The 12,054-nt window shown below is 55.2% G+C and overlaps 1 protein-coding gene across 2 annotated transcripts in view; it reads left to right on the top strand.

The window, feature by feature from the left end:
- SCARB1 (scavenger receptor class B member 1) overlaps positions 1-11,709 on the top strand; it is a 69,225-nt gene extending 57,516 nt beyond the window's left edge. Inside the window, exons 9-13 of one of the 2 annotated variants that reach the window (XM_080821415.1) lie at positions 150-223; positions 3,318-3,369; positions 4,195-4,341; positions 6,832-6,960; positions 10,675-11,709. In XM_080821415.1, the coding sequence (XP_080677541.1) occupies positions 150-223; positions 3,318-3,369; positions 4,195-4,341; positions 6,832-6,960 (402 nt within the window). In that variant the 3' untranslated portion in view covers positions 10,675-11,709. The remainder of the gene's footprint in view (positions 1-149; positions 224-3,317; positions 3,370-4,194; positions 4,342-6,831; positions 6,961-10,674) is intronic. The other variant, XM_080821414.1, reaches the window with a different exon arrangement.
- Positions 11,710-12,054: the final 345 nt, after the last annotated feature.

Here is a 12,054-nt window from a genome sequence, read left to right as displayed (position 1 = left end):
GGGATAGGTGGTGGATGAAAGAGGGCTTTGGGAAGCGTGTGTTTGCCTGGGAGGGGTGGGAGCTAGTGGGGGGGTCCCAGTGCCCACCCTTGGGGGCAGGACTGGGGGCTCCAGCGAGCCCAGGCCCCTCTCTGTACTTCTTCCCACAGGTCACCGGGATTCCCATGAACTGCTCCGTGAAATTACAGCTGAGCCTGTACATCAAGGCAATAAAAGGCATCGGGTGAGTGGCTCTGGGAGTGGGGGCCTGGGTCCCAGGGATGGGGGGACTGTGGTGACCCTCCCCGGGGACCAGCAGGTGGGGAAGGAGACGGTCCTCCTGGGTGTGGGGTCTATTCCCCACTCCGGGATCCTGGTTTTGTCTCTCAACATCTGTCCCCGAAATTCACCAGACTCTTCCATCCAGGGAGTTTCCTGCTCAACAGAAAATTGAAAAAAACAAACAAACAAAATCCTGGCAAGAGCGAGGATGGGAACATGGAAATGTACCAAATAGCCTTTTAAAGTGTGACTCTTGGTTTCATGGAAGGCATTTTTTTTAAGCCCCGATTTTCTTCTTGTTGCTGTTTGTTTTGAATCATGGCGTTTTTGGGATGTCATTCACGTGGCATAAAACTCACCCCTGTGATTCGGCGATTAGTAGCGTGTTCGGAGTCATGCACCCCTCGCTACGGTGAACTGTAGAACATTTCCCTCCCTCCGCACACCCCCAGTAGCCGTCACTCCCCCTCCCCCAGCCCCTGGCGTCCGCTCATCTACTTGCTGTCTCTCTGGATTTGCCTGTCCCGGACACTTCCTATAAAGGGGATCTTGCATGCACGAGGTGGCCTTTTGCGTCTGGCTTCTCGCACTTGGCCTCACGTCTGCAAGGCTCATTCAGGTTGTAGCTGATGTCACTGCTTCTTCCCCTTCGTGGCCGGATCGTAGGCCATCGTGTGCGTGGGGCAGGTTTTATTGCTCCCTGGATGGACATTTGGATTTTTCTCGGTGTGGGCCATCCCGAGTAATGCTGCCAGGACCGTGCGTGTGTAGATTTCTGTATGGATGCGTGCTTTCCTTTGCCTTGGGTGGACACCTGGGACCACGACTGCTGGCTCATTCAGCAAGGCCACGCTTAGCCACTGGAGGGGCCGCCGGGCTGTTCTGTCCAGCAGCTGCCTCACCGACCTTCCCGTCAGCGGTGTCGGAACGTCCCAGCCTCCACGTCCTCACCCGCTCTGGGCAGGATGCGGGGTCGTGATGGAGCTGGGCGAGAGGGCGCACTGATTTAGTCATTATGGTAGCGTCTGGGTTCTGGGTTCTGGTCCCCCCCCCCCAAGCATATTTGAAATAGTTTCATGAAAAAAACTCCCCTAGGAAGAGTTCTGGGCTGCAGGAATGTGAGTGTCTCTTCAGCTTTGTGAAATGCCTTTCAGCCGGAGAGAACACGCTCCTCTCCCTCGCTCCCACCCGGGCTTTTTATTTGTGCATTGTGAGGCTGTCAGAGGGTTTGCTCCTGGAGGAGCTGGGGGTAGGGAAACGGCCTGCCACCCACCATCCTCTGGCTCTGGGGCCCATCATGGCCTTGGGAGCGGGGGCGGGTGACAGGTGACTCAGGAAGCCCAGGAGGCTGGGTGGGGAGGCGGACTGAGGACCCAAGCCTGCCCACCCCCCGGGAGCGCCTGCCAGTCGTGGCCCTGTCCCATGCGTTTTCAAATGCATTTTTCAAAATCTGGATTTTAACAGGGTCTCTCTCAATGTTCACTTGTTGAAGTGAATGTGAATTCTTGACAAAACGCTGTTCAAGCCAGCGGTACACTTGGGCCGCTGGATTCTGCCTGCTGGTGACCCTGGGCCTCTCCCCTGACCTCTCTGGGCCTCTGTCTCCATCTGTTCGGCACAGGCGACGCAGCCATCTGACCTCCCCTTCCGGCTGGAGCAGTGGCCTCAAGGGATCGGGTCTAACGGCAGCGCCTCCTGCCGTCCCCGAGGGCCAGTGGGCATCGGGTGTGGGAAGAGGCCAGAGACGCAGCTGAGCTGTTTGCCTGTGGCTCCTCTGGGGAATTTTGGGGCTGTTTGCCCAGGAGATAAAGGCGGGAGGGTTGCATGCTATTTGCATTTAATTTACATCCGCTCTTACAAACTCAGATAAAAGAGGCCAACGTGGACCCTCTGCTGTATTTCTGTAACTTGTCTGCAGGTGATGCTGTTGTGTAAATTCATTTCACAGCACAATCTGCGGCTTAGCGGGGCGCCCGAGAGCGTTGAGAGTGGTGACGGAGGGATTTTGGCCTTTTGTGCCGACTTTGGTTCTGTCCCGTAGTGCGCTCTACTTCCCCTCTGTCCAGCTGTGCCCTCTTTAAGCAGAACCCCCCACCCTCCCCGCCCCGCCCGATAGCTGTAGAATATTTTCATCCGTTTGTTTGCTACGATTTAACAATGACAAGAGCAACAGACCCGGAGGCTCTCTGTACGGTGGGAGTTCCTCTAAGCACTTTGCTCATGTAACTGCATTTAAAACAATAGAGCCCCGTGAGACTGCCTGTGTAATCCCCACTTTACAGTGGAGACCCAGAGAGGACAGGTAACATGCCCGCGGTCACACCGTTAGCTAGTAAGTGTTGTGTCAGGGGTCCCCAAGACCACTCTTAGGTTCCATGATTCAGAGGGAAGATTCACAGGACCCAGCACGTAGTCGTACTTGTGGCTGTGATTCATTACAGCAGAAGGATTCTAACAAAATCAGCAAAGGAAAAGGTGCATGCGGTGAAGTCTGGGGTTGGGGGGTCCAGGCAGAAGCTTCCAGAGCCCTCTCCCAGGAGAGTCACACAGGATGCCCTTAATGCCTGCAGCAATGAGTTGTGACAATACCTGTGAAGTGTTTTCTACCAGGGGAGCCCATTAGAGACTCAGCGCCCAGGCCCAGCCTGTTTCTTGGGGCCTGGTCACGTAGGCAGCCTCTGTCTGGGATGGGCCCAGATTCCAGACTCTCCCAAGGAATGCAGGAGGCGAGCATAAAACCTATTGTTAGTTAGCCGGGTGCACTGCCATCCCGAATAAATTTGGGGTTTTGTTTCTCAAGGGAACGGATGGACATCAGCCAGGTCCCTCGCAGCCCCCACCTTGTAGGAAATGTGAGTTTTTAATTCAAAAAGATAGGATCAGATTGTCAGGTTGCTCCCCGCCAGGAAATACCCATTACTCAAGCCTGCACCAATCTAGCTGTTGCAACATCAAATCCCTCTCGATCCCGGAGCTTGGGATCACGTGTCCAAAGCTGCCTCCCAGAAGACACGCTGGCAAAAACTTCTCACTTGCTTTGTCTCGCTTATTTCCAGACAAACGGGGAAGATCGAGCCCGTGGTCCTGCCGCTGGTGTGGTTCGAAGAGGTGAGGCTGCCTCCGGCTGCCTGCGTGGGCGCCCTGGGGCGCCGAGTCTGGGACGCCAGGCGGGAGCCCGAGTGGGATCTGGAGGCAGGCGGCTGGGGGGGGTGGGGTGGGTGCTGGGCTGGCTGCCGGAGCGTGGGATGTGGAGTGATCTGTGAGAAGCTCCCCGAGGCCCAAGCACGTCCTGTCGATTATCCCCCTGCTGATCGGATCCCTTGGGTGAGGAAGGCAGAAGCTGCCGACACAGTACGGCCCTGGCCCAGGGTGTAATTTTCTGAAGGCGCTTGACCACGTCTCCTGAGAGAAGGGACGCTGCTTCTCAGCGCGTCAGCTTTTCACTCGAAAGCTTTCTTTTTTCCAGGCTTTCCGGGGTTCCTTCTGGCAGAGGGCTTTTCAATCAGGCAGAGCTATAATATCCGAAGGGACAGCCTGCTCACGTCACAGTCTGGGCAGCTTGTGGGAGGCGGAGCTCTGCCGTAGGACACCCAGGCTCCTGCTGTCCCATAGTCCCGCCCGCCCTCAGAATCCCGTGGCAGGTGCCTATGGGCCAGGCAGGAAGTTGTAACCTACTGGGCCCACATCCCATTGGCGAGATGGGATCACGTGGCCTCTCCCAGCTGCATGGGAGTCTGGGAAATGTAGTCCCGTCATGTGGGCCCCCCCAGCAAAAAGGAGGCCCCCGCCCACAGGCTTCATTGCAAGCTCTGGACTGTGGTCTTGAGATCCGGATTGGGGTGGGGGGACGGGGATGTGGTGTGGTGCAGCATCTGCGCCCCAGACCTGCTGGGTGCGGCGCCAACCCATTCGTTCGTCATTCTCTATCCCCAGAGCGGGGCAATGGAAGGTGAGCCCCTGCAGACCTTCTACACCCAGCTGGTGTTGATGCCCAGTGTGTTGCACTACGCCCAGTACGTCCTCCTCGCCCTGGGCTGCGTCCTGCTGCTCATCCCTATCATCCACCAGATCCGGAGCCAAGTAGGTGGTGGCCAGAGTGAGGCCTGGGCTGAACGGCCCATTGCTTGCCTGCTGGGGGAAGGTGGGGCATGGGGTGTCCTCTGGGCATCCCTCCAGTTGTCTCCACGGACAACCTCAGCCCTGAGCCCAGCTTGGGCAGCGGTCCTGGGTCTCTGCCTGGGGCAGGGGAGCTGTCATTGCATGCTTCTCTCTCTTGCGTCCCGCATTGCCACTTCTCTGCGGGTCCTGGGAGGCCTGGGGACCCTCTCTGGGAGGGGCTGCTGGTAGAGCTCTGGGTAATGAGACCTGGTACTTGAATGGTTTGTTCATCAAGTCAGCACCTGCTGGGTGCCAGTCTCTGCCAGGTGCAGGGCAGCTAGCCTTGAACAAGACAGACACGTGCCCTGCTCTGGGGGAGCATGGCATTCTAGTTACGGAGACGGATGAAAACCAAACAGAAAAGGCAATTTTGCTGATGATAAAGGTAATAGAAAACATGACAGACAAGGTTAGTGCTGTCCAGTAGAAATACGTGAGCCATGGGTGAGCCATTTACATTTTGTAATAGGCACATTAAAGTAAAAGAAATCAATTTTAATCGTATATTTTGTTTCCCCCGGATAGGTCCAAAGTAGGACATCAACATATAATCGTAAAAATAGAAAATATATAAAGTATATAAAAAAATATAAACGTAACTATATTTTATATTATTTTTTCATGTTAAGTCTTTGAAATCCGGTATGTATTTTGAGCTTGCAGCAGGTCTTGATTTGGACTCACCCATTTTATTTTTTTAAGATTTTATTTATTTATTTGACAGACAGAGATCACAGGTAGGCGGAGAGGTAGGCAGAGAGAGAGAGAGAGGTGGGGAAGCAGGCTCCCCGCCGAGGCTCGATCCCTGAACCCTGGGATCATGACCCGAGCCGAAGGCAGAGGCTTTAACCCACTGAGCCACCCAGGCGCCCCTGGACTCACCCATTTTAAAGACTTAACAGCCATATGTGGCTCCTGGACTGGACATCATAGCGTTCAAGAGGGTTGGGGACGACTATAGAGAGAGTGTCAGGAAAGGCTTCTCTGAAGAGATAGAATTTAGGCTTAGATGGGAATGCTGTTGAGATACTCGGCACAGACTCACAGAAGTGCTCCAAGAGCAGGAATGGCCAGTGCAAAGGCCCTGAGGCAGGGATGGCTGAGGCATGTCCGGAGGGCCCTTGGGCCCCCACGGCACCTGGTTTCTTGCTTCAGCGTTGGCAAACGGGTCTTCTACTTTCTCCTCTTTCTTGGGGAGCAGCTTGCATGCCTGCTTACTTGCTTGCTGTGGTAACCATAAACCTTCCCGGGCTCTTAACTTGGGTGTCAGCCCCTTAACCAGATTTGCCTTCCGAATTCCCCATCCTGTAGGGAGAAAGGTTTGCCCTGGTGCAAGGGCGCCAGGGCCCACGAGCTCTCACCATGCCGCTGCTCTGGTGTTTGAGCTCCTGGTGATCGATGGGTTTAGCCAGCCTGTTGGGGGCTTAGGGAGACTGGACTGAGCAGGACTGGCTCTCCAGGGAGCGTAAGGGAACTCCCTATAGTTCTTTGCCTGACTTATGCTGGGAGGGCGGAAAGGACTGAAGCCAAGGCTCTCAGCCTGAGAATCCCTCCTTGGGCATTTCCACTGCCACCGACGGGGGATTCCAGGTTCTGGCTGGTGAGGGACCGGCCCAGGGGAGGAGGCCAGGGCAGCCTCCCCATCTTCTGTCTCCTCTGTCTCTCCTGAGTGTCCATCAGGAGTGGGAGGGGAAAGGAGAGTGAGGAAACCCATGAAATCACTGGCTAGGACCCCTTCCCTGCAGGCCTCAGCCCCAGGTCAGTGTGCGGTCCCCAGACGCAGTAAGGATGTCTTTTTCCCTGAGGACGCAGCTGAGACTTCCTCCTCACAGGGGGCACCGGAGGTCACATAGTGGAAATTTATTCCGCGACTTTTTTTTTTTTTTTTTTGGGCGGGGGAGCTTAGCAGAGCTTAGGCCTCACATATTTTCATATTTTTATGTTATTTGTCCTGATTTTAAAAGAAGAGAGATCATATGCTGATGAACTCAATGTATTTTAATTTCCCAGAAATTTTTCTTCTTAAGTCGTTCCTTTCAAAAAGCAAGACTTTTCACGGAAACTTCTGTTTCCGGCCGATTTAAAACTCCACCTGCTCGGCCCGCTGGTTCTTGGCCAATGCGCCTTGCCCACGGTGGCCCGTCTCCCCACCTTGGTTCCAGTGTCCAAACCCTAGACGTTCAGGTGGCCAGACCCTTTCCCGCGGGGCTCGTCCGTCGGACCGAGCGTGTTTCCCGAAGGCATTTCTGTCTCTGGTGAAGGGCACCCACTCTCCACGTCTCTGCATCTCCAGGCGTTAATGGTTTATTGGACTTAACACCCTGCTCCTTGCTTTCTGGAAACTGAAGAAGCGTGTCAACCTTTCGTGTTTGGCTACGGTGTCAACTATAAATTAGCTTGGTTATCTTCTAGGAGAAATGCTATTTATTTTGGAGTAGTAGTAAAAAGGGCTCAAAGGATAAGGAGGCCATTCAGGCCTATTCTGAATCCCTGATGACATCAGCTCCCAAGGGGACTGTGCTACAAGAAGCAAGATTGTAGGTGGGTACCAGGTAACGCCGCGCGGCCCCCTCCCCTCCCCCTCCTATAGCGAGTAGAACTCCGGTGGCTCGAAACTCTTTGGATCTTACATGTGTCTTCAGCTTAAACTGCACCTGGAGTGTCTACAGACTCCAAATTCGTACTTGCATATTTTTGCATTCAGAGCGATTGGCCGTTTCTTTGGTCCCAGGCGTGGTCGGAGGCGGAGGGTTGGTGGCGCTCTGGGGGCCGCTGTCTTATTTGCGAGGTTGTCTTAGGAAGCTGGGATCGCGGGGTTCAAGCCAGCTGCTTCTCCGACCTCTGGCGCGGTGGACTTCTCCGGGAAAGCTGGCTCCAGGTGCAGACCCCTGGACATCCTTCTGGACCCTCTGGAGCGGAGTCATGGGTGGAGCCCTGGCATATGTATTTTAATGGACACCCCCAAGAGGGTTCTGGTGTAGATGATCCCATATTTGAGAAACAAGAGTCTAAATAAATCTCGGATCGGGGTGCTTGGGAGGCTCAGTCGTTGAGCGTCCGACTCTGAATTTTGGCTCGGGTCATGATCTCAGGGTCCTGAGATCGAGCCCCGCATCAGACTCCGTGCTGGGCGTGGAGCCAGCTTGGGATTCTCTCTCTCCCTCTCCCTCTACCCCCATCCTCCATCCCCTCTCACATGTGCTCTCTCTCTGAAACAAAACAAAACAAAAACCCCCCTGCAAACCCAAATGAAATCTGGGATGACCAAGAAAAAGAGAATTTGAGCATCAACTGAGCGCCTGCTGAATACTGGGTTTCAGCCTGAGGGTAGGCTTGCCAGATAGAGCAAAGACGCACAGGTCCGCTTATCCTCCCTGCCCCCACCACCAAGAAACAACAACAAAAGGATAATGTCAGGTAAACTGAATGAATTTTAGGGTAGGTGTGTTCCGTGCAGTTACTGGGACATGCGTACACTGAAAACTCAGTTGTTTACCTGACATTCAGATTTAACTGGATGCCCTGATTTTATCTGGCGATCTACCTGCAGGAGAAGCAGGCTCGTGCCTGCAGGAGTTCACCTTCCCAGCCGGGATCCATTAGGTCTGAGGTCTTAGTCCTGCTCGGGGATGCGGCCGGCGGAGCCCTGGGCCCTAGACTTTGGGGTCGGGCAGGGGTGAGTCGCTCTACGGTCGTACCTGTGACAGATGGCTGTTACTTTGGTTTCTCAAAAATGGGCCGCCCCCTCGAGCTTCTGGGGCCAAACCTGCTTGGGTTTAAGTAGCTTTCTTGACAGCCACAGAGCGCGGGTGAGGCAACAGCCTTGTTCTTTGGGGCTAGTTGGCTGCCTCCACTTTGCTTCGATTGCCAGGGCTGGAGGTGGAAATAAAAGAGAAAATGCAAAGTCGTGGGCTCAGCAGCTGCCAGCCCCGTGAGCAGGGAGGGACAGCTGTGTCCCCAGCCAGGCTGGGGGTGGGGTAGCTCCTCCTGCCAATCGGGGAGTAGGAGGGAGGGGCGTGAGCACGTCAGGACTGAACATGCCCTGGATACCCTCCTTGAGGACGCAGTCCCCGGGCTCAGGAACAGGGTGTCCTAGCTGGACGCTAGTCTCCCTTTCCTTCCTTGTCTCCCCAGAACCCCCCAGGATGCCTTATCGTGTACAGCTTGCCTTCCAGGCACCCCTGCCCCCTTCTCGCCACGATTCCCTTCTGTGGAAACTGCTGGGCATTCTTGGGGGGCAGGGGTGAGGTCGTCAGCGGTAGAGAGGGCCTTATTCCCTTTTAGCACAGATAGGGCTGGTGGTTCTGTGAGGTCAGAGCCCTGGGCTGTCAGGGACATGGCCAGCATGTCCTCCTGCACCCCTTCCCCCATAAGACAAAACCAAAACCTGGGGTCTCCTCTTTATGTCACCCACAGGATCCAACTTTCAAGTTACTAGGGAAGTTTTTGACTTAGAGATTCTACAGCCCTGCCTTCTGGAAGGCAGCTCAGCCTCCACACCAGTCGTGTGCTTGGGGAACGCAGTGTCCTGTCATGTCCCAAAGGATTTGGTTTGGGTTGGGAAGGCAGGCACCTGGGAAGTGACCAGTGGTCCTGGTGACCTAGAATCCCTGCATGGTGGTCTCTAGCCTATGCTGAGCCTAGGTGTGGGTCCTCCCACATCTTGCCTTGCACCTGAGCATGGGAACAGTCTTGAAGGGCTGCCTTGCTTGGGGAAAGCAGGAAATGGGGCCTGCACTAGCCAAGAAGAGCATTTTTATGTCGATAAGAAAGACATCCACTTTGTGCAGACCTGGCCTGCTTGAGGGCAGAGGGTTTGGCAAATGAAGGCTGACAGTGCATTCACAGCCCCCTTGGCTAGGCTCCCTTGTGCAGTGAACATCTTGGGCAACTGTACATGGAAGCCCTTTAGGGAAATGTTCCTGAACCGTTCCTACCTTCTCATTAATTTCTCTCTGATTCCAAGTCCTCATTCCTCAAGCAAACTAAGGTGGAAGGGAAGAGGAAGAGGAGGAATCATGTTCTGGTTCCTTGGGATTTGTTACATGTGTCTTCCTTGGGCTAGACCAGGGGGTCTTTTCAGTCTGGGACTAATTTTCCTTTTTACTTCTGAGCAAGGCTTTCTTAAGCTGTGGCTGTTTGGGTCACGCTGCTGAGCTTGTGACCACCCTAGGTGTCCCACGCTGCCTCTCTGTGGTGGTGTGTCGTGGGGTAGGCTGGTCTCACTCCGGCCTGGCCTCATTGTACTCCCCATTCCTGCCCCTGGCTTGAATGGACTCAATCCTGGAAGCCTTAGATATGTCTCAGAGGGAGAGGGGCCACAGTCCAACCCTTCCCCTCCCTCTGTCCTGCACAGAATGGGGGTTTTAATTCTCTTCACCGCCTAGAGAAGCAAGCCCTTGGGGTTGCAGGTGGGCCAGGGTGCTCGGGATATCCCAGCCCCAACTGCTTCCAGGAGGCCTCTCCCTTCTTCAGGGGAAGGAAGGCAGAGGGCTCAGAGGAATGAAGAGCCCTGCCTCTGCCCTCCCACCCGCCCCCAGTCTTTATCATCATTGTCTTTAACAACTTGGTTGAGAAACTTAAAAAAAAAAAAAGTAAAAGATAAATTACAGCATCTGCCGTTCCTTGTCACCCAGACTTAACAACATGAATTGTGAACATTCTGTTCTGGTTCACCTTTTCCCCCGGAGGCCGTCCTTGCCAGGAATTTGGTGTGTAGGCTTTTCCCCTCTACGTCTGTATAAATATATCCAGGAACAATAGAGGATTAAAGCAATTCTCATGGGTCCCTGGCTTTTCGCCTCAGCGGGTCTGGGTTTGTGAAAGCTGTCCAGGTTCAATGCCATCTTGTGACGCTATTTTAAAAACGCACTCTCCGGTCGGTGGACATTTAGCTGGTTTCCTGTTTTGCCGCTCACCGTATTGCAGAGAAGGCCCAGAGCCCTTGCTCTGCTCTGCTCACTGTGTTCGGCAAGTGCCTTTGGGCCTTGGTTTTCCCACCTCGGAAATGGGGTGAGGGCAGGGCGCGATGGTGTGTAGTGAGAGAGGACGCCCCCGTAACTGCATTTCAGGGGTCTGTACGTCACTCCAGCTTTTTCTGATCTCGAGCTGGAGGAATGGGTGTTTCTGATGGGGGACGTGGAGGGGGTTGTCTCCTCGCCGGAGGATGTGGGTGCAGGGCCAAGGGTGGGGCTGGGGATGCGGGTGGGCCTCCCTGATACGGCTCCGCGATCCAGCTCCTGTCTTCCTCCTCAGGGTCCCGGAGATGCCACGAGCCAGCCCAGCACGGCCGCTCAGCCAGACCAGCTCCCCGGCCCCGGTACCCCGCTTCTTCAGGACGCTCTCAGCGGACCGCCCACCAGTCCTAAAGTCTGAGCCCCCCAGTTGCCACACGCGTGTCCACACACTGCACACCCCCCAGCACGTGTACACACACGCGTGCGCAGACGTGTGCAGGCACACTCAGGGATGGAGCTGCTGCTGAGGAGACTCGGAGAGCTGGTCAACGAGGACTGTCTGGAACCTTCCGTCCAAGTGACCCGCAGGGCCGTGGGCACTGGGTCCCCTCCCTGGAGAGAGCCCAGCCTGACCTGCTCAGCCAGGGGGCCCCGGCGCCTGCTGCCTCCTCCCCCCCAGCGCCCTCTCCACCAGTCACGAAATACTGCAGTCCCCGCTTGGTGGCTCAGCCACACGGGACAGGCCTTTTACTCTGAGGGGCCGGCTCCTGTCCCCAAACCCAGCCCGGGACCACAGACTTCTCATGCCAAAGCCGTATGGGCAGGGGGCTGCCCAGTCCTGCCCAGACCCGGAGCTTTGGCCCTCATCCATCCGTCTGGGCTGGGGGCGAGGCCCCTTCACACAGGCCTCAGTAAACACGTGAGCTCGAGATGCGTTTCAAGGCTGCTCCAACTGTCTCCTCATTCCCCAGGCAGACGTTGATCTCCCTGAAGTCCGCACGGGGACCAGGCTTGGCTGCCTGGGGCCCCCTTCCTCCAGCCTACACTGACGCCTTCCTGTATACTGAGCCGGCCACTCCCCGCTGGGGGTGGTGGGACGCTCCGCCCCAAGCTGCCCCCCGCGAGGGCCCTCGGCTCTTAGGTGCCGGGGCAGAGGTGCAGAAGCCTAGCCCCATCCGTCCGGGGGTCCGGTCTGGTCGGGTGGGAGACCCATCCACCCGCGACTCCCGCTCTGGGGCAAGCCTCAGCCTCTTTTCTACTGCAACAGAAGTGAAATTTATCATCTTTTGAAAGTAATTCACTATGGAAGTAATAAAACTTTTTTAAAAGTTAAGGCTCGAGTCTGTGACAGCGTGTTTGCGGGGGAGCGGGGGTCTTCCTGGGAAGTTCTGGGCTCTTAGTCAATAGCTCCTTTTTACTGGTAACTGCCAGGAGCGGCTGGGCTGCTGACTTGCCTTTCTATTGTTTTAAAATTTCAACCTTGTTTATATTTAACATTTTATATAAATACTGCATGAATGCCGTTCTCGTTTAGAAAGAGTAGGCTCTCAGGCTGCTGTGACCCGTGTCCCAAGGTAGCCTCCCACTTTGGCATGGAGCCTGGCTAGGCTTTTTTTCCTGTGCATCTGTACACAAATTGAGGTGCCTGTAGGGAATGCTCAGTATTGTTCTGGGCTTT

The sequence above is a fragment of the Martes martes genome (assembly GCF_963455335.1).
Source record: "Martes martes genome assembly, chromosome: 13".
Taxonomy (NCBI): Eukaryota; Metazoa; Chordata; class Mammalia; order Carnivora; family Mustelidae; genus Martes; species Martes martes.
This window is presented reverse-complemented; position numbering and strand designations above follow the sequence as displayed.